Genomic DNA, 21,676 nt, shown 5'->3' with positions numbered 1-21,676 from the left:
ATGAAAAATAAAAATCCATGATGCACGTCAAATACTTTGCGAAGGAGGAGTTGAGCAACAGTATTTAATTATAGTATGAGCAAATGTAGACGCGCTAATAGTTCGATATTACGAGGTATGTATTGTTAGAATTAAGAAGTTGGATGATTATGTTTAGCAAAGAAGTTTATGTTTCTCTTTAAAAATATAATATACATGTATGAAGACAAATCGTGTATGTTCTAATTGTCCGTCAGACCTTTTTAATTGTACACGCCTTTCTTTCTCCTTAAAAAGAAACACTTGTCGACGCGGAGCCCCCTACTTTCTAATATATGATAACATTGATTAATTGATTGATTGATTGTTGGTGTTCAACGCCCCTTACTGAACTATTGAAGTTATCGTAGTGACCACTTTTTATTCTTGAAAGACGCCTGATGGTCGGAAGAAACCAACAATTTTGAATAATATTGCATTTTAAACTGCACATTCTTTTTCATTGAAAGTTTGGCTAGAGCAAGCATATTTAGACTTGAACGTGATAACTTTATTTGATAATGACATATTTGAAGAAAAAAAATTGTTTACCTCTTGAGTGTAGATTCAAGTTGGAGTAGATATAAGAAGATGTGGAATGAGACAACTCTCAATCCAAGTCACAATTCATAAAAGTAAACCATTATAGGTCAAAGTACGGTCTTCAACACGGAGCCTTGGCTCACACCGAACAGCAAGCTATAAAGGGCCCCACAAATGACTAGTGTAAAACCATTCAAACGGGAAAACCAACAGTCTAATCTATATAAAAACCGTGAAACGAGAAACACTTATAAACTACATCAACAAACGAAAACTACTGAACATCAGTTTCCTGACTTGGACAGATGCAAACAATTGCAGCGGGTTTAAACGTTTCAATGGCACCCAACCTTCACCCTTATCTGGAACAATAGTGTAATATCACAACATAGAAAGACACACTATAAAATATCAATTGAAATGATGGCTTAACTCAATTAAAAGACGTAGTAACACAAGTGAACATACACTTAACGAATAAATTTGATCTATGATACAATGTTAACACAAAATTTATAAAGCAAGGCATGAATAATTAAAGTAAAAGTTTTATACCGCTGTGAAACGATAAACAATTTAAGAAAAACTTAAACCTTGAAAAAACAAATTCCGCCATTTGCAGTAATATTATACACAGGTAAATGAAAATAATTTTGTTGTTAGGTATACTTCTACTTCTTCTGTCTGTATAACCTTCCGTGTAGGAACACCAAGATTTTTTGTTGTATATCAATAATATTATTCTAAAACTTGGTGCATGTTGGGTGAATATCAACAACAAAACTAAAAAAATGTTGCTCGATAATACTTCGTGTTTTTCATGTACAGCTGCCGGAAGTGTGATGTATATAAAGTATAATAGGAGAAAGGAAATATTTTTACAAAAATAGTACGAAGAACTGAAAATTCATAGTAATACCAAAAACTTATCAAAGCTCGTAAATATACCAGAAATAACCCGGAATAAGTAAACATTAAATAACATAAAAAACATTACAAATAGTATCAACAGGTCAATTTTACAAGAAAGTACGATTTGAGAGTACTGGCAGTTACTGACAGCTAGTTAAAAGCCAAAATAATTGATAATAAAAAATCATGCATTAGAAACATTGGTAAGATAACCTTTACTCTTAGTCTTAGATGCATGATTTTTTTTGTTAGTTGTTAGTGGCTTTGAACTAGCTGTCAGTAACTGCGCGTATTCTAAGATCTGTATTTATTGTCTTTTTTGTTGTTGGAATATACAAGTACCCGGCCACGTCCACTCTGTGTAGTATTTGTATTTGTATCCATCTGATGAGTTAAGCCTTTTTCAACTGATTTTTATAGTTAGTTCTTATGTTGTACTGTTAAACCACTGTCCTAGGTTAGGGGAGGGTTGGGATCCCGGTAACATGTTTAACCCCGTCACATTATGTATGTATGTGTCTGTCCCAAGTCCGGAGCCTGTAATTCAGTGGTTGTCGTTTGTTTATATGTTACATATTTGTTTTTCCCTCATTTTTTGTACATAAATTAGGCCGTTAGTTTTCTCGTTTGAATTGTTTTACATTGTCATTTCGGGGCCTTTTACAGCTGACTATGCGGTATGGGCCTTGCTCATTGTTGAAGGTCGTTCGGTGACCTATAGTCGTTTATATCTGTGTCATTTGGTCTCTTGTGGAGAGTTGTCTCAATGGCAATCATACCACATCTACTTTTTTATATTTACTAATAAGTTTGTTTAAAGGTTCGATGAGTGAACACGGATTACATAGTGATTTCCGCGCTTTGAGTACAATATTACCGTAAAATTTAGGATTTGAAATACCGTTTTTAATAATGGATGTATGTTTACATATCAGTTTATTGACAGAAACGCCTCAACAATTCAGACGAAACTACAAGGAAGAACGTTCAATGGTGTACATTTCAATTTAACAACTCCTCGATTTTGACTTTTTGTTTATTCAATAAAGCACAAAAAATGAATTGCAAGTACTCATTGTTCTTGAGGGGGTGTGATATGTATTACTTCACAATATATCCTTTGTTAATATCTTTTTTGAAATTGATATGTTCACATTGAAGTTATTCAGGTATTATGTATAACTTTGTAAAACAAGTAACAAGTCAAGGTGTGTTAGTTTAAAACGAAGCTTTGTCAACAGATGGCGAGCCTATTATAATCCTCGGTATAATCGACTTTTTCTCAGAAGTGTATATTTAGTTCGTACCGCGGTTGTATCTGAATTAATGATCTTTTATCATATCTGTGAACTAAGTGTGACCAAAACTAAATAACAGAGATTATGGACATTATTATAATTGATTGTAAAACAATTACATCTCTAAATAATGACAAAATTCAAGCAGTTATAGTTGGAGCAAAAATCTTAACTTGTTAACTATATTTTAAGATAAACACATGGTAATTTATCATAAATTAATGATCGTCTCATAGAAATGAATCTTTTTTAATTTTTTTATTAATATGGGAACCTTGCACTGCTACTCTCTTGAAAAAGTGTACGGGTTTAGCACAAGAATGGTCGAAATAACAACCGTTTTTCCCGTCCTTCCCAACACAGTTCTAATATCTGATATTGTTTGGCTGATTGAATTTTTACAAAGTGTTCAATTTTGAAAAGACACGATTCATTACTATTTATTCCTTTTCAGTTTGGTTGGTTTGTTTGTCAGATATAAGTATATGTATATGACTTTACTTCTTATACACGGGACATTGTTGGTATATTTATTGCAAGAGTTAAAGGAATTTGTTAGTGTGCTGTTTTGTGCATATAACGGCTGTTAATTTTGTTATCCAAAAAAAAACAACCTTTTTATTATATCATATAGCTATTTATAGGAACATTATTGCTTGAATTTACAATTTATTTCCAATTTATAAGCATTTGACAGTAGACACTTTCGAATATTGTAATTTATTTTTTATGTATTTTGAAAATCATTTGCCTAACATCAGCAATGCAGTATGCACAACATGTATACAACTATTCAACTATTTAAAAAACGATCTTTGTCCCTACAAGAGGTGAAAACAACGATGACAAAAGGATATTGAAACTCAAGTTGAAAACACACTGACAATACCATTGCAAAAACGAAACAAAACTACGAAAAGACAATCAACAGCACACAAAACACAACGTAGAAAATTAAGACTGAGCAAAACAAACCTCAAAAAAAAAAAAAAAAGAAAAAAAAAGAGGGGTTATCTCAGGTGCTCCAGAAAAGTGAGAAAATTCTGCATCTGCATCCGTCCCGTGTTGCACATATACGTAAAAACCCGTTGATGGGTCTTATTCGGTAGGTCACAATCGAGGAAAAGAGAGCGGGAATGTGGTATTGACCATTGCAACGTATCCGTCGTCTTCCGTTCAACTAGCTTTTCAGATCACCCCAGTTTGTTTATGGGGTTCGTGTTGCTGAGTATTTTGTTTTCTCTTTGTGCTATATATACTGTTATTTATCTTTTCGGCGTTTTTCATTTTTTTGCCATCACATTGTCAATTAGTATCACAAGTAATTGTTTTCTTCTATGAGTTACTTTTTTTTAAGTTCGAATCAAGTTAAACATTGAGGCTTGTACACCCATATTATTGTCAACATTTATAAAAAACAATATGACCAGATTACTTAAAACTCGTTGAAAACCTTGAAGAATTTTGTTGCTTTTGTAATGCAATTAAATACTTGGCATATGCTTTGTTGTCTATAACCATGTGAAACAGAATGTAAGCGTCGTTAGTTACATACTCGGTTGAATTTGAGAAAGGAATATGCATGCTTCATCAAATAATGTATTTATTAAAGTAAAGAGTTCAGAGGGAGATAACTCAAATAATTTAGTTGAAATATATCTAACATGACAATGATTTTGATTCATGTCTTGAAAAGTACTAAAAAAATTTGTTAATTTTACTCTCATGATTCTGTTTAAACATTTTTAAAGTTTAAATATTTAATTTGATATGAAACGTTTTTACTCGAAAGAAGGCTAACCTTTTTTTCAGGACATATAAAAAAGAAGAAGTGGTATGATTTCCTATGAGACAATTTTCCACAAGAGACCGAATGACACAGAAATTAACAACTAAAGGTCACCGTACGGCATTCAACAATGAGCAAAGCCCATACCGCATAGTCAGCTATAAAAGGCCCCAAAATGACAATGTAAAACAATTCAAATGATTATTTATGTACACAAAATGAATGAAAAACAAATATGTAACACATAAAAAAACAACAATCACTGAATTACAGGCTCCTGACTTGGGACAGGCACATACATACAGAATGTGGCGGGGTTAAACATGTTACCGGGATCCCAACCCTCCCCCTAACCTGGGACAGTGGTGTAACAGTACAACATAAGAACGAACTATAAAAATCAGGCTTAAATCATCAGATGGATAAAAATACAAATACTACATATACAAGTGGACGTGGCAGGGTACTTGTACATCCCAGCAACAAAAATACACTTAGTAAAGATCTGAGAGTACTCGCAGTTACTGACAGCTAGATCAAAGTCAATAACAACTAATAAAAAAATCATTCATCTAAGACTAAATTATCAATCAGTACATATCCAACATCATAAGATTGTAGATCCATGAATGTGTATATGTATATAACAATAATATTTAGCTTGCTTTTAATTTACTGATAACAAAATCAATATTAATACCAATAAAACAATATTCAATGATCTAATTACAGGGTTGAATTGGTAACCTTTTAGAATAAATTTATTTAAAGTTTGGATAAGTTTACCAGGATCGTTTCTAAATTTCCGGGCACGGTATACAACATTTCCGTAAAAAGTAGGATGTGCTATCCCGTTGGAAATAAGTGTTTTACAGGTACAACCAAACTTCCAAACCAGATCTTTTTATCTATGGAAGAATTTATTAAAGGTTTTAAGAAATTTGTGGTAACGAAATCCCTGGCTTAATAATTTACCAGTAATACATAGATTACGTTCGTTGAAATCAAAAACGTCACAACAGACATGGACATAGCGAACGAGTTTTGAAATATAAACAACGTAAGATGGTGCCAAAGGAACATCACCATCCAAAGAGGTAAAGTTATCAATAGGGAACGAAAATTCGTCCCTTTTGTCGTAAATTTTAGTGTGGAGTTTCCAGTCTAAAACCAAAATAACTTAGTCTAGGAAAGAACAGTTATAACCGTTTAAATTTGATTTATTTAAAGTAAGTTCCTTTGGGTAAATTTCGGCAGTATATTGAGAATATTCTTGATTATTTAACGAAAAAATATCATCAAGATAACGGTAAGTGTTGTTGAATTTATCAAATAAATGCAAGTTAAACGGGTCTTTACTGAGTTTGGTCATAAACTGTGATTCATAACAGTACAAAACAAGTCTGCTATTAAAGGGGTACAATTAGTGCCCATAGGAATACATACAACCTGTCGATAAACTTTGTTGCCGAAACGTACATAAATATTATCAAGGAGAAAATTAACAGCTTCTATCATCTCATCACACCTCCAGTAAGTATATCTAGATATAGAAAGATGTGGTATGAGTGCCAATGAGACAACTCTCAATCCAAGTCACAATTTATAAAAGTAAACCATTATAGCTCAAGGTACGGTCTTCAACACGGAGCCTAGGCTCAAACCGAACAGCAACCTATAAAGGGCCCCAAAAATTACTAGTGTAAAATCATTCAAACGGGAAAACCAACGGTCTAATCTATATAAAAAAACGAGAATTTACCTTTCTATTTAGAGAAGAAGGCTTTAAATGAGTTGCAGCAAATATATTTGCTTTCAGATTTACCAAACGACCATTTAATTAATTAGGAAAACTTTTGTTTGATAAGATTGTGTGGAAGTGTAGTGTAAAGAGTAGAAAAGTAAAAAATGTCAACAGAATTAAAAAGGACCATCAAAAGCAGGTAATTTATCTAAAACAACCAAAGAATTTTTTACACTCCAAAAATAGTTAATTCCACTATTTTCATATATTTTGTTACAAGTGTTTATGATAAGCTCTTTGATAGTAGTTAAGGAACTTGTAAAAGCACTGATAGATTAGTTGTAGAACACTTACTAGAGGCCAAGATGAAACGATATTTTACTGGTTTTTTTTTGTGTAGTTTAGGTAAACAATACATAGTAGGGACTCAAATGTTCAGAAGAAGCCTTAAGCTGTGATGTGGTTATGATATGTTTGTTTACTATATGACTCTCTGTGGAGCGCATGGACTTGAATGTAGATGAATTTCATATTTCATTCTTAAGAACGTCCGTGTAGTATTTACGGCATACCACCACCACATTGTTGACTGCTTTGTCGGCCGGTACAAACACAAACCGCTTTGAAAGTTCATGAAGTTTATTTCTCATTCTTTATATAGGCGTATTATGTACTCTATTATTTACTTCTAAATTATTTTCAAAATGTGATATTCTATTATCTACAACATTCATACATTTATTTAAATAAGAATCAAGATATTTTTTATCAGATTTTCCCCGTTTCATCAATTTTTACAAAACGAAGAAAGAGAATCTTTGGTTACCTGACGACACTGTTTCCAATCTATTTAGATGGAGGACGATATTTTGGTCCTTTTTTCAAAATTTTTTTAAACCTCTCTGTCCTGGACGATATTGAGCCCCCCCCCCCCCCGTAATACCATGGCCATATGGAACATATCTAAACTTCGACGACTCACAGTTTCAAGTTAAAGGAGTGTTATTTTCTACATTGACGGCTGATGTTACCGACATATAATTAAAAATTTAAACTTCTGCTGGTTTTTTTTCTGTGTATGAAATCATAGGTTGTTCTGTGTTATCAAAAAAGGGAGGTATAAAGTTTTGAACGGTAGATTCATTAAATATACTAGATAAGGTCACCAAAGATGCTCTTTCCTCGTTTTGTAAAAATTGGTGTAAACTGGAAAAATCTGATAAAAAAAATCTTGATTCTTACTTAAATAAATGTTTGAATGTTGTAGATAATAGAATATCACATTTTGAAAATAATTCAGAAGTAAATAACAGAGTACATAATACGCCTATTTCCAGAATGAGAAATAAACTTCAAGAACTTTCAAAGCTGTTTTCTTCTTATTATTGGCATGTTCATATACTATTCTAAGCGATACAAAAGACAATTGTTGTTTTATTCCATATTCCGAGAGGCAAAATGAATTAATGACAAAAATCAATTGTCATACCTTTTTTGTTAACTGTAATGACTAGTTATTATACATATTAAAATATCGTCCTTTTAAATGAATGGAATGGAATTTAAGGATCAAATACTATGTGTCAGTGCGGACTTATCAATTTACTTACGTTTACCAATAACTATTTTTTACGATAATTACCGAATCAAATAATCTTTAGATTTAGTTCATTAACACTTCGTTTTAATATTTCAGATCAACGATGGCAATTCTGATTCTTGTACTTTTGATCATTATAGGTATGCAACTATTGTAGTCTATTGAACTAATGCAGTTGAGCACAAAAATATACAAACATCGTCTTAAAAACATGTAAAATATCAACTCCGAAGAAAATTCAAAACGGAAGGTCATTTATCAAATGACAAAACAAAAAGCTCAAACACATCAAACGAATGGAAATCGTGATATTCCTGACTAGGTACACGCATTTCCTTGTGTAGAAAAAAATGGATTGAACTGGTATTCTTTCTGAAAAAGTAAAAAATTAGCCTTTCAAAGAAGAGACAAAAGATACAAAAGAGACATCCAAACTCATTAATTGAAAATTAACGGACAATGCTATGGCTATAAAAGAAAATTACAAACAGAGAAACAATAGTACATACAACTCAGCATAGAAAACTAAAGACTGATCAACACGAACCCCACCAAAAACTGGTGGTGAATTTTGGTGCTCCGGAAGGGTAAGGAGATATTGCTCAACATGTGGCAGTCGTCGTGTTTTTTTGTACAAACCCAGTCATAGGTCTTATTCGGTAGGTCACATTTGAGGAAAAGTGGACGGGAATGAAGTATTGACAATTGGAACATATCTGTTGTCATTTGTGAAAGGGATATTCAATAACGGTTAACCAACTTGTAATGGCGTCCATAAAATGTACGAAGGGTCGATTTCAACTTCACCACTTGGAAATCTTGGTTTTATAGCTTACTTGTGACCAGCAAAAATCTTCTTTTTGATTAAGGTACTTAATATGTCGTTCCTGATGGAGGTAAATTCAGAAAAGTACTTCCGATGCACGAGGTTGTTACAATGTTAGTTTATTTTCATTGCATCATATTCTGTAAAAATAAGTTAACTTTAACTGAGAAAGGTTGGACGAATTTTTTCTAAATAATTTCTAATTTTATAAACGGTGTTCAATTGCTGAAATAAGAAATTTTTCTAGGCGGGAACTTTACAAAAGTGATCGAGGAATAATTTGTCCCTAACTGTGCAGGGTTACAATCTGTGTTAAAGGTCTCGGGAGAATTGTTAATTATACTCTTATATAGCATATTTTTTTCTGATAAGTTTTTCACGAATTTTAATGGTTATTTTAAACTAGATATCAAGGTCACAACTTTATTTTTACAAAACTATGAAGCAGTTCAACCTGCTGTTATTGCATTAACATTTTGATTCATGATATAAAAAAGAAGATGTGGTACGATTGCCAATGAGACAACTCTCCACAAGAGACCAAATGACACAGAAATTAACAACTATAGGTCACCGTACGGCCTTTAACAATGAACAAAGCCCGTACCGCATAGTCAGCTATAAAAGGCCCCGAAATGACAAATGTGAAACATTTGTATGAGACTGATTTTTTTTTTGCTTTTATGGTATTACAAGTTTAACATTGAATAAAAGCTAGTCACCTAAAATGCGGAGAAATGCAGGTAATTCGGGAATACAGCATAAAATTTGTAAACAATTTCATTATCAGTATTCTAAGGTACCCTCAACTGGTATACTTAAGAAATAATGCATGGCTTCCATGAATTATTTCGATTCTAATAGAACAAATACGGTCATTTAAAAACTGAAGCGAGGATGGGAATGCCGTGTGTGCTGCTGTTCTTTTTTGCTCCCTGTTCTATAAAGCTTAAACTTTCTAATAAATCTGTAGCTTGCATGAATTATTTCGTAAATAACCACTAGAAAAAACAGAACATTTGCCATTCTTAATCTACATAATTTTCTCGTAAGCTACGGTCAAATCCAAAGATGACATTTCGTTACTAAGGAGCCGCCGTGTTGACTTGCTGAAATCAGTAAATATGCGAATAATGCAAAAGAATAGAAAATAAAACAACACCTACCTCTAAGAATCATTTTAATGTAATATTATACGAATTTCGATGGTTTACGTAACGGAAAAACCTTCAGCTTTAGCGTTTGCATTTGTATGACGTCATGTTTTGAAATGACTTAAATGCGCCAAAAGCATTCATGAAATTTCGCGGAATTTATTTTATTTTTGATTTTTAGATTTCTCCGATCTGTTGTGCATTAATTCTTTTTTTATGCATTTGAATAAAAATAAAAGTTATGTCGTCATATTTCAATTTCAGTTTTTAAAACAAAATATAGGCAAAGCGTTTGTAAATATGTTCTGATACATGTGAATTTACTTGGGAGGTAAATTGTAACACCCATTATTATGTATATCTCTGAGTCTGTGCTAACTATAGATATATCGAGAATTTTATCACGGTGTTGTTTACAAAGCAAAAGAAGCACGTCATATTAGAATGGTCTTTTTCATCATGAAATGTTGATTTAGGAATAATGTCCTTGCACACAAACTAAGTTTGCAACTGCTCTGGCAAAGTTTACATTAGGCAATTTCGTATGTCTTAATTTATAACTTTGTAGTAACTCATGCCATTAAAAATCATTTGGTTTCCACCTTTTTATTTGTTCTTGTTTATAACAGATAGAGTATTTCTATATGTTTATTGCTATTACTTCATACTTACTTTCTGCTCTAGACACCATTTCCGTGTAGCACATCAACGAATATCATGGATTTCTGTCGGTTGTTGACAATTAACCTTAGTGCGCGCCAAGACTGTTGATGTTTGACTAGCTATTGTCTGTTGAATTCGCTACTATGTCATTCTAGGTCTTCCTCTGTTTCTTTTATATAATGGGACCCAGTTGAGTGTCGTCTTAGTAATATCTTCTTTCTCTTTCCGCAACTTCTTCTCATTTAAGTAGCGGCTACATCTTCTTGATCGCATCTAGTGAGAAGGTTTTGGTTTGAGATTTTTTTGTGGTCAAAAGATAAAACGCTATTGTGTGAAGTTAGATTTTGGTGCGGATGGCATAATGCCTGGATCTGCATTCAGCATGCAAGGTTGTTCAAAGATAGTTTACTTTTGATGTCTGATTGTGCTCCACAGTGCTGTCAACATATCATCAAAAATGCAAAAAGATAGAATTAGCCTGAAAATCGCAACAGTTTGAAATTAAGAATAATATGGACAATGTTAAAAAACATGATATGTTAAAAACTTGTTTTTATTTTGAAACACAGTTGAAATGCATGTACATATATTTACCTTTTCAGATTGTAGTGTTGCATATGCATCTACTCAGTTGGTTAAAGAAAATAGCGACATTGTATTCATCTGTCCATTTCGAGTTGAATCCAAGTCTATTGTTTGGCTTGGACCAAAGGAAGAAAAGTTAACTACATACATCGTTGGAAAGTTAATAAACCCCAACATATCATCATATAGTCGCATACGTTTGATAGGAAACCATTCAAATGGTGAATACAATCTGCAAATACTTAATGTTTCATCAAATGATGTTGGAACTTACCAATGCCAAAGTGTTCAAAATGGAACTGCTGTACAGAGAACTTTCTTACTGAAAATATCAGGTAACTATTTTATTGTATCAAATATTTCCTGCATCATGTATTACTGTAAACATAATGACCTTTACAAAGATAACACATTTAAAATGAGATGTTTTAATTTTCTGGTGGTTCATAAGCAGGAAAACGCACAAATAAGTCATTTACTGCAAAAAAAGTAAAATCACAAAAATACAGAACTCCGAGGAAAATTCAAAACGAAAAGTCCCTAATCCATAATGAGTAGAAGGATAGAAATATTAAACATGAAAAAAAGTATTTTGACCATCTCAAAAATACTAAAGAAGAGTGTATAACGACTTTTGCAAAATTAGGGTTCATGATATATTCGTTTTCATGTTGTGTACTATAAAAACAAGGACATACCATTGAATACTATATAAAATTAATGATAAAAGTATCTTTGTACATCAGTATGCATCAACCTAGTGTGTAATCTACCTTACACTTTAAACATAATCATCCAAATAATTCAATGGAAATACACAACTATATAAAATCTACAAATACACCAAGTACAGATAACATAAAAACATCATCCGACCTGTTACTATTCACAAAGTCTCTTATCTATCACATTCATAACATAATAAATTTGAGAGGAAATTGGGTATGTGTCACAGAGACAACAACCCGACCAAAGAACAGAACTTTTCACTGAGAGTTCTCCTAGATCAATATCTTGTGTTTTTTCTCTGTCTGTTTGTTAGGCTTTTGTATATGCGTATAGCCCAGCTGATGGGTCTAAGTCCTGAGAAGATTGCGGTTTTACAGAAATAGTCAAAAAAATTTAAATTTACTACTGTTGATTCATTTAATATCATGGATACCAATTTTCATGGATTGAGGAAAACATGCCTTTTTGTGGATATTTGATTTCGTTGTTTTGTAAAAGTCTGCATAAAAATCCTATAGAAAATTGTTTTTCATTGAACATTTAAATTCATGTTCACCTGTACCCACGAAATCTACAAAAACTGGTATCTAACGAATGATAATAAATCCAAAGTAACATATATTGAGTTTGTTCATTCTCAATGGCAATACGTTGCCTATGTCCTATAGTTGTTTTGAAACATGTTCGTCCTTCTTTTGTTTTTTGTGAATAGCTGTTTCATTTGGACCTTTACCTTTATCTTTTTATATGACAGTAGAAATCATGTCAACATTTGTCATGTTTACTCGTTATATCCTATAAATTGACACTATATTGTTTTGCTCCTGTCTGTCTATCTCAAATAAGGTACAGGATTTTTCTTGGTTACTCTTCTTATATTTTTCAAGTAAGACATTTAATAACAGTACTGTATTTGAAGAGTTGACAACGTCAATATGGGATTTGACGGTAGCAAATGCATTTTACTGGAGACACAAACTGATATCTACAATGTGATCATTCAAATTCATAACTTGAATGATGTAAATTTTTGTAATTTTATGTAATAAGGATAACAAATGTGTCTGTATGTATCATATATGTCCATATATATCAACATATTTACTCACACAGTTTATTACAATGTGTTGCCGATATTCCAGTCATCAATGTTGAAATTAGTTTAACTGTTTAATTTCCGTACGAGAGGTACAGAGTTTATCTGTTTAACTTTTCTAAAATTTTACAACACTTATTCATGTATGTCAACCTTGAATGTCTAATATAATGACATAGATTGTCTGCAAAACTCAAGTTACGATGTTCGCAAGTTCGCAACTTAATACTTAAAACTGGCAGCTCGAAACTAAAATACAACCTTCGGCCTCCTCAACTGAAGTCAATAACCTTTACTAAAACTTACACATAAATTCTAGTTACGAATTTCTGTTCACATTCAATTAATGCTACCGTGAGACAAGGTAAATTTTATAACAAATATACGGTGACGGTTAATTTGTCTAAATCTTATTGAAACTTTAAACCGATTACTGTATGAAGAAATCTGGTACATAATATTTACCATTTTAACGTTTACTTTTTTATTTTAAAGAGTTTCCGGTTACGATTCAGCCTACGTCTGCTAACTGTAATGCATCAGATAGTCATAGAGTCACTTTATTGTGTCAAGTTGATGTTGAAGACACAAATGACTGGCAAAATGTTTGGCTTCACAGTAGAAATGACAATTTTATAAAGAATCTTACCGGATTAATAAATGGAAGCAAATCAACACTGTACATTACAGGTTGTGATTACAGAGTACAAGGAAACTACACATGTAAATGGATGAGAAAATTCAAAGAGTTTTCCGCATCAGCCTTCGTAACTGTTAATGGTGAGTGATGTGTGTAAACGAGATTTGAGGAATAGCTTAAGAATATATATGACTTGATAACAAACTAACAGTATCATGACAAAGAATTAAAAACGATAAAAAGACAAACACAAAAGTAAAAAGAACACAGCATAGAAAAATAACGACTGATCAATACAAATCCAACTAAACAACGGGTGTTATATCATGAGAAAAATAAACAGATCATGTTCCCATGAGGCACCCGTGGTGTCGCTCACGATAGTAGAAAACCGATGGTAAATTTAGTACGGTAAGTCACATACGAGAAAAGGAGGACGGGATTAAGGTTACGACAATTGTTAAGGTATGATAAATAAGTTAATGCGAAAAATATTTTATTTCAAGAAATAAAACTGGGATTTATTTTCGTGTTCACTTCCTTTCGATTTTCAAAATTCAAACGTGAAGAACTTAAAACAAACGCACAACTGTTACTTTTCATACATTTCAAGTGATTCACAAGAATATCCAATGTCAGTCCTACATATATCATCGTATAGGGAGTATATTAGTCAGACAGCTAAAGCAGAAAATAAGGTCAGTATATATACATATATATATATATATGTATACATTTGTGAATCAAGTTTCATTAATGTCGACCGTCTATCATGTCAATGACTGTAATGGGATGTCATGGACAAAAATTCAAAACAAAACACTCCGAAAGTAATACAGGTGTAATACCACAAAATCATAGTACGTCACATCCGGTTGCATACGAAATTAGGTCGAAAACAAATATTTCCTTAAATTTGACAGTTGCAGGTAATTAATCCTACAATTCATTGCAGTAAAAGATTTCTTGGTCATAAATATATATCTGGAGTATTTTAAAGCCCCATTATTTTTTACTTGGGGTTTCTAAAGAATATTTTGGAAACTTGAGGTTACAAGGTTACTAAAGCTTGTACACAGTTAAAAAAGAGTTGAACATTTGATTGGTTAACTTCAAGTGAAGGTTATGTTCGTATATGCAATGAAATGTTCTGTGAATGTTTTCTGTAGTACTGGAAAGGATAAAACTTTACAACTTTTTGAAAAGTGCAAATTTAACAAAGACTAATAGTGGAAAATTAATGGTGGTATTACACCTATATAGCAGTCTTAATTTGTGATTTTTGTATATAAGATATGTAGCATGTCACTTGCTTGATATGTTAATTTCGTTAAGTCATTTGCAGCGGTATACTAAGCGTATTTACATATTTTTATGCTTTCCTATATTGTAAGCAGCAGTTTATACTGATATGATAACATTTCGAAAAACACAAATGCACTCAGGCATTAGTTGATTTTGAAACTGTTCAAAAGTTAACTGATGAATAACATAAATAATTTTAGATTGAAAGATAGAACACAGATAACTCATCGAGAGTTAGTATGAGTTTGTTTTCAGCAGAGTTTATATATATTCAACATAATTCACTAATTATAATTTAATGGTGGGGAATGGTTAGTTTTCTCTTGATAAATAACAAAACTTCTAATACACACACATACCTTGGAACAACATTTTATTTTTCCACAATCAATTTTTTTTTTAATTACAACCAATCTTTAAACACTTCTATACTACAGCAACTTTGCACAAGAAATAAAAGAAAAAATAATTTTACTTAACAAAACAAGTTGAAATTTTGTTGAATTGTTTCTAATTCCAATTTATACTGAAGAAGTGTTTGATTTTGTCTTTTCTCTGGTTGAAAATAAATAAATAACAGATGCACAACTTTCAATTTAATTTGCAACGATTGTCCTATGTGAATTAAAATATATTTTAGTTTTACACATTAAACATTTCGTTGTACTGTTTTAAATTTTGACATGATAGCTAAAACACTATTTTATTGCTCATTCTTACCAAAGAATAAAACATGAAAAAAGTTATATTGATTTCTGGATTCATTGAGCAAGCAAGGTAAAAAAAACCCTCATGTCTTCCTTCTTAAATTTGTGCGCTGTATTATTGAATATTAATTAACCACATGTTAATAATGTAAAATTTGTTATTTATTGCGCTCCGATAGTTTGGAACAGAGAAGTTGATAATGTCAACTCTTTTATTTGTTTTGACATTTCAGTTTATTTAAACAAATGTCTGCCATTGTGCCTGTGGGTGCAACAATTACAGGATGAAAAGTTAATCATGCATAGAGCTACCGCTTTAATATATTCCTGGTATTGAAATGGTAACTGAATATCATAAAGAGTAAAATAGCTAAGACAAGAAATATACTATTTTTTATCTAAATCAATGATGGTTTCCGATGATACATTAAAAAAAATGTTTTTGCCACAAACAATAAAAAAAAATATGACCGATTAGATTGCCTTTTTTTCTCGTCAAAACTTCTTTATTAACAATCTTTCCTTTTTAAAACATTGTATCCTCTTCATTTCCTACGAACAAATTCAGAACACATTCAGAACTATTCCAGGTCCTCCAAGTATAACAGAAACAGAATATTGGAAAGAACATCAGGACATTTGTATGAAAGTAATCTTCTACTCAGTGCCGAAAGCCAATACCATTTATTGGTTCGATCACGATAAAGAATTAGTGATTTCAAAACGAATCAGTATTTTGTTATACCCATCTGTAGTTAAATTAAACTACTCGGACAAAATCTTCAAGGAAGATGGTTTTGTATCACAGCTATGCGTTTCTGACGTTAGACACATCGATTTAACTTCATATAGATGGCAAGTTGTAAACATATATGGAAGCGTAGAATATACATTTTTAGACTATTGGATAGACAAGATATTTTATCAACATGATCAATCAACTAATGAAAAACAATCAACAAAAGTGTACATAATTCAACAAGACATTACATTAAAGGATGACGCTAGTACACATGTTGGTATGTTATTATTGGTAAAAAATGAATTTAAACAAGTATTTTTTTTCTGTCATCGATTTTTTAAGAGGATATGCTTTGTGTTTCCTTATATGTGTCCAAAAAAATGAAAAAAAAAATGCATAAACATGTTTATAATTGTTCCATTTAATAATTGGAGAACATAACAAAACAAAACTCTTCAGACGCACCAAATTGATAAAAAAAAAATTATCATTTTCTAGCAAAAGGTCGATACATCTGTTGTCGGGTTGATAGTTCCTGTGTATACCATCAGCTTAATAGCCGAGCTACGTACCTTTCTAAATATTTCAGTTGTAAATTGCATAAATAAATAAGCAAGTTAAACAAGATGGATTTATCTATTATTGTCATAAAGATCATCCCCTGGTTGAATATTTGTACTCCCTAAGCTCTTAAATTTTGAGATTAAAACATCCTAGGCCATTGTAAGACCATGGAAAATGCTTTGGACGCACCAAAAATAATAAAGTGTCCTTAATAAATAAATCATCCATTTCGCTTTTTTGAAGAACGGTCAAATCTGTGAAATTAACAAAAAAAAAAGAGTTCGTCTAGAAACCAAGTTTTAAGATGAAACGTTATCAATGATTAAACGCCGATAATTGTTTATTTTAAAACTAAAGTAACTTATAGTACTGCTAAGTTTCATTTTTGTTTCTTTGAACAGGTATTCCACTGAAATTTGCGCTAATTGGAAGCGTTGTAGTAATAGTTTTAATCATGTTTGCGATAGCAGCTTTATGGTTTCACCAACAAAGGTACACACTGAAAGGTCAGTTTAAAAAAAAATAATAAACAGAGGTAGACGCAGGCAATAACTGAAATTAATCAGATAGCTTATCTCTTTTAAGTTATATACCATCTGTTCCATTGCTCTTCATTTAAACATATTATTTTTTGCTTAAGCGAGTACATGTTTACGGACGTCGGTCGTTAACAGGGACGTGGTGTGCTACAGATACAGAATTTTCAAACAGGTTTTTGAGGAAGTTAAACTGAAGCGAATTTGCACACGTTTCACGGTCACAATCACGTATTGGCTGAACAGTATGATGCGGTTTTATGTCTTTTAATAAAAGAAAAGTCGTCTGATCCAAAATATTGACGTGTGAGTCCTTAACTTATAATAATTTCAAGATTGAATGATTTTGCTGACATGAATTATCATTGATATGGTCATTTTATAAATTAACTGTTTACAAAACTTTTGAAATTTTGAAATACTAAGGTTTTTCTACCTCAGGAATAGATTACCTTAGCTGTATTCGGCAAAACTTTTAGGAATTTTGGTCCTCAATGCTCTTCAACTTCGTACTTTATAAGTTTATTTGGCCTTTTTAACTTTTTTGGACTCGAGCGTCACTGATGAGTCTTTTGTAGACGAAACGCGCGTCTGGCGTAAATACAAAATTTAATCCTGGTATCTATGATGAGTTTATTTCACATCATTTGTTAAAATGCCACATTTTTTTCTATTTGATTAATCAGATAACGAATGAATAATGGCAATAGTAGAATGAGTCTTTATGTAGACGAAACGCGCGTAGGGTGTATTAAGTAATAAGCTTGATACCTTTGATAACTATATACCGCTATTCAATAGTCATAAGTCGATAAAGTGAAACAACTCTGAGTCAAAAAGCAAAACTTAGGGAAACACACCAACTGTAAGCGGAAAAAAAGGAACAACAGAAACACTGAACTGCTTCTAAAATAAACACCAACTTGCATAGAAACGGACTATTTTATAACAACTGTCATATTCCTGACTTGTACAGGACATTAACAGAAAAAATGGTGTGTTGAACCTGATTACTTATGGCATAATTATTTTTATTGTTTCGGGTTTTAAACTGAAGTATACTATATATTAAGAATATACTAGGTGGATATATTACTTTGATTGTTGAACAGTAAACAGCAATGATAGCTTAATTATTACGGTTTCCGCATATGAATAGTAGCTGCTATTTACATTAAAGATGTTTTGCAAATTTAGTCGTCAAAATTTTTGCAAACATTTCCTAATTAACAGTATTTAGAATTGATTTAAGAGCTTTTAGCATCAGTAATATACGGTTGCCTGTTAATCAAATGAAGCACCATTTATAAATAGTATGAACACGACTCCATCACAAATAAAATTAAATATAAAAAAGAAGATTTGGTGTGATTGCAAATGAGACAACTCTTTACAACTGTCAAGAGACCAAATGACAAAAAAGACTACATTGCGCAAAACATAAACATGTAACACAGCATTTCATCCAATGGAACGGCTGGCATATGTTTTCATAAGTTCGACAAGACACAATACTGTGATAAACTAGAGGTAGTAAGAGACCTGATAAATAAAATATCTTATGAGAACGGAACGACATGAATAAAAATAAAAAATTTAAGACTTCTCAAAGGGGCAACATATACGATACCAAACTCAATAACTCAAAATTGTAAAGAAAATTATTTACTGAATGTTTAACCATAAGATATGACCAACACATCCCCACTATTTACAGGCAAAAGAATATGTGGCGAGGTTAATCTTGTCTAATTAGTAGATCTGAACCTTCTCCCTTAAAATATCGATCATTGTACTAGCAAATATACGTTCAAGAATATTGGACAAAAGACAAAACATTTAAGTCTTATTTGATAGATAAAAGATAGCAAACACCAACGTTTATAAAGCGATGACAATAAATAGAAATAATGTTAAATCGTTCTATAGAACGTACACAGTACGAGCATTTTATTCAATTAACATGACACAATGTATATATATGTGTTGAGGCTCATTGAATGAATCGATATCTGATTCACGTTTGCCGGTATACTTTTAACACTTAAAGCATTTTACCAAAGAACTACACATAAATGAAATTGAAAATCTGGCTTCATGTTACCATGCTATTCCATGTGATTCATTTTCAAACTTATCACTCATCACACTTTTGTACTATATACATTGTGCTTATAGCGCATGTATCATTATTGAGCAATAGATCACAGTTCAACTCGATTTATCAGAACAAAATGCTGTTCTTGAATCTTTTATGTCAAGCTACAATGTTAATTTATATACCAAACCACACATGATAAAGTTGTCAACAAAGGCTTGGTTGTTTAGAAAATAACAACACATGTATATAGTAATCAACACTAATCATTCCATCGTAGTTTTTGCAGAATATGAAGGACATGCAAAGCCTGGGTGAGCATTCCTGTACTAAAAAGCATGCTATTTTCTTAACTACATAATTCCATTTGTATAATTTGCAGTGCTTGTAAATTGTAAAACATTCATTAAAAAAACCTGGTGTGAATAAAGTATTTGCAAAAATGTATCGATAGATAATTTCAAAAAGATGAAAAGTCTATAAAACCTGAGAGAAAAAAACCACAAGACTACCAACCATCAATTATCAACCAACGGAACCTATTGAAAACAAATATAAATACATTTCAAGTCCTTGCAACAAAAGGAAAATAAAGAACCAAACGCATTCAATTTTGATACGTATACGTATCCGATAAGTTTACCACTGTCGTTCTTTATCGTAGTAATCACACCTTGATACAAATATGAAGCATAGAAATATACACGTTAACAATATTCCTTTGTTTCTATTCTAATCTTTATACTTCTCTTATTGCCATGTATGCTACTATATCTTTCAGCCTTTTGTTTCTTAAATACCTTTTAGTTGCGACAATATTTTTTGTAAATGTTTTATAAAATTCAGTTTTGATGTTTCAAATACATTCATTATGAGAAATCCAGATAAATCTTTTCCCGTCGAAAAGATAAGTACTGCTATTTTTGCTCGAATATTTGAATAAAAACAAGCACAATAATCACTACTTTTCCATTAATTTGATGCATAAAAGATAATCTGCTGGAAAAAAAAAACATTTTACATGTCTTCGACGCCATCTTTTTATCTAATATATTTGTACTGGACGCAAAATATTTAATTCATACAACCATTGAATCAAGTATTTTGTTCGAAACATTTATAATTGGGATTCACTGGTTTCTACTGTCGAACTAGCATGACTATCGGTTACAACATGTAAACATCTAAAATAGCAAAAACATGTAAATATGAACAGTTTATTAATTTTATTTTGAACGATGAGATTAGAAAGTTATCATATATTTGTAGTAACAATCATCAGTATCGCCAGATTTTTACACTTGTAGTCTAAAAGTTTAAACATATGGTGCAGTAATTTCTTTTTTCAATACATACACTGTATTTTCCCTATTAGTTTATATTAGCGGTTTTAAATTTTCCAGATACAATGTACAATATCGTAATGAGCATTCAAGACGTGAACCGGAGGAGAATGAGGAGATTGGAAATATTTCAATGACCGTAGTCTATTAAGCAGACCCAAACGAAAGAAATTGATCAAGTAGTAGAAAAAGTTTCTAAGAATTAAAGTGGAATAACGAGTGAAACCAAAACCTATCAAGACATAAACATGTAAAGTTAGCAATTTTCATATATATTTCAAACGAAGTATAAAAATGAGGAATTGTAATTTAATTCTATATATTCTTTAAAAAAAAGGAACTATACTGAAGACATCTTTCTGCTTTAAATGAAAAAAAAATAATTTCTCAAATGTGTTTTTCAACTTTAGATACGATATTCCCGGGCTTGTATTTCCTATCATGATTTCCTTGATAAAGGATTGAAGCTATTAAGCCAAGAGTTCCAAATGGTGAAGTTGAAATCATCCCTTGGTAAATTTTACGGACGCCATCACGAGTTGGTTGACCGTTATGGAATAACCGTTTCACAGATGATATCGGATATGTTCCTTATGTCGTAACTACAATACCCTTCCCTTTTCACGAAGATGACTTACCGAATTAGACTATTTACCGGATTTGTAATAACATAAGCAACACGACGGGTGCCACATGTGGAGCAGGATCTGCTCACCCTTCCGGAGCACCTGAGATCACCCCCAGTTTTTGGTGGGGTTCGTGTTGCTTAGTCTTTAGTTTTCTA

The 21,676-nt window shown here is 31.7% G+C and overlaps 1 protein-coding gene across 2 annotated transcripts; it reads left to right on the top strand.

The window, feature by feature from the left end:
* Positions 1 to 8,004: 8,004 nt before the first annotated feature.
* LOC127713076 (uncharacterized) lies at positions 8,005 to 21,242 on the top strand. 2 transcript variants are annotated; one of them, XM_052219672.1, is made up of 7 exons: positions 8,005 to 8,044; positions 11,150 to 11,467; positions 13,453 to 13,737; positions 16,200 to 16,628; positions 17,317 to 17,421; positions 19,830 to 19,863; positions 20,953 to 21,242. In XM_052219672.1, the coding sequence occupies exons 1-7, from the start codon at positions 8,008 to 8,010 to the stop codon at positions 21,041 to 21,043; spliced, it is 1,299 nt and encodes a 432-aa protein (XP_052075632.1). In that variant the 5' UTR covers positions 8,005 to 8,007; the 3' UTR covers positions 21,044 to 21,242. The 2 variants fall into 2 exon arrangements, with proteins under 2 accessions (XP_052075632.1, XP_052075633.1); XM_052219673.1 differs by lacking the exon at positions 19,830 to 19,863.
* Positions 21,243 to 21,676: the final 434 nt, after the last annotated feature.

Source organism: Mytilus californianus, unplaced genomic scaffold, assembly GCF_021869535.1.
Source record: "Mytilus californianus isolate M0D057914Y unplaced genomic scaffold, xbMytCali1.0.p SCAF_8, whole genome shotgun sequence".
Classification (NCBI taxonomy): Eukaryota; Metazoa; Mollusca; class Bivalvia; order Mytilida; family Mytilidae; genus Mytilus; species Mytilus californianus.
Note: the sequence above shows the minus strand (reverse complement) of the source record. Positions and strands in the feature narration are given on the sequence as shown.

Excerpts from the sequence above, each read along its gene's own strand:
- LOC127713076 (XM_052219672.1), top strand. The coding sequence starts at position 8,008 with ATGGCAATTCTGATTCTTGTACTTTTGATCATTATAG. Across the intron at positions 11,468-13,452 it reads TTTCTTACTGAAAATATCAG|AGTTTCCGGTTACGATTCAG; the intron begins GTAACTATTTTA and ends TTTATTTTAAAG. Across the intron at positions 16,629-17,316 it reads TGACGCTAGTACACATGTTG|GTATTCCACTGAAATTTGCG; the intron begins GTATGTTATTAT and ends TTCTTTGAACAG.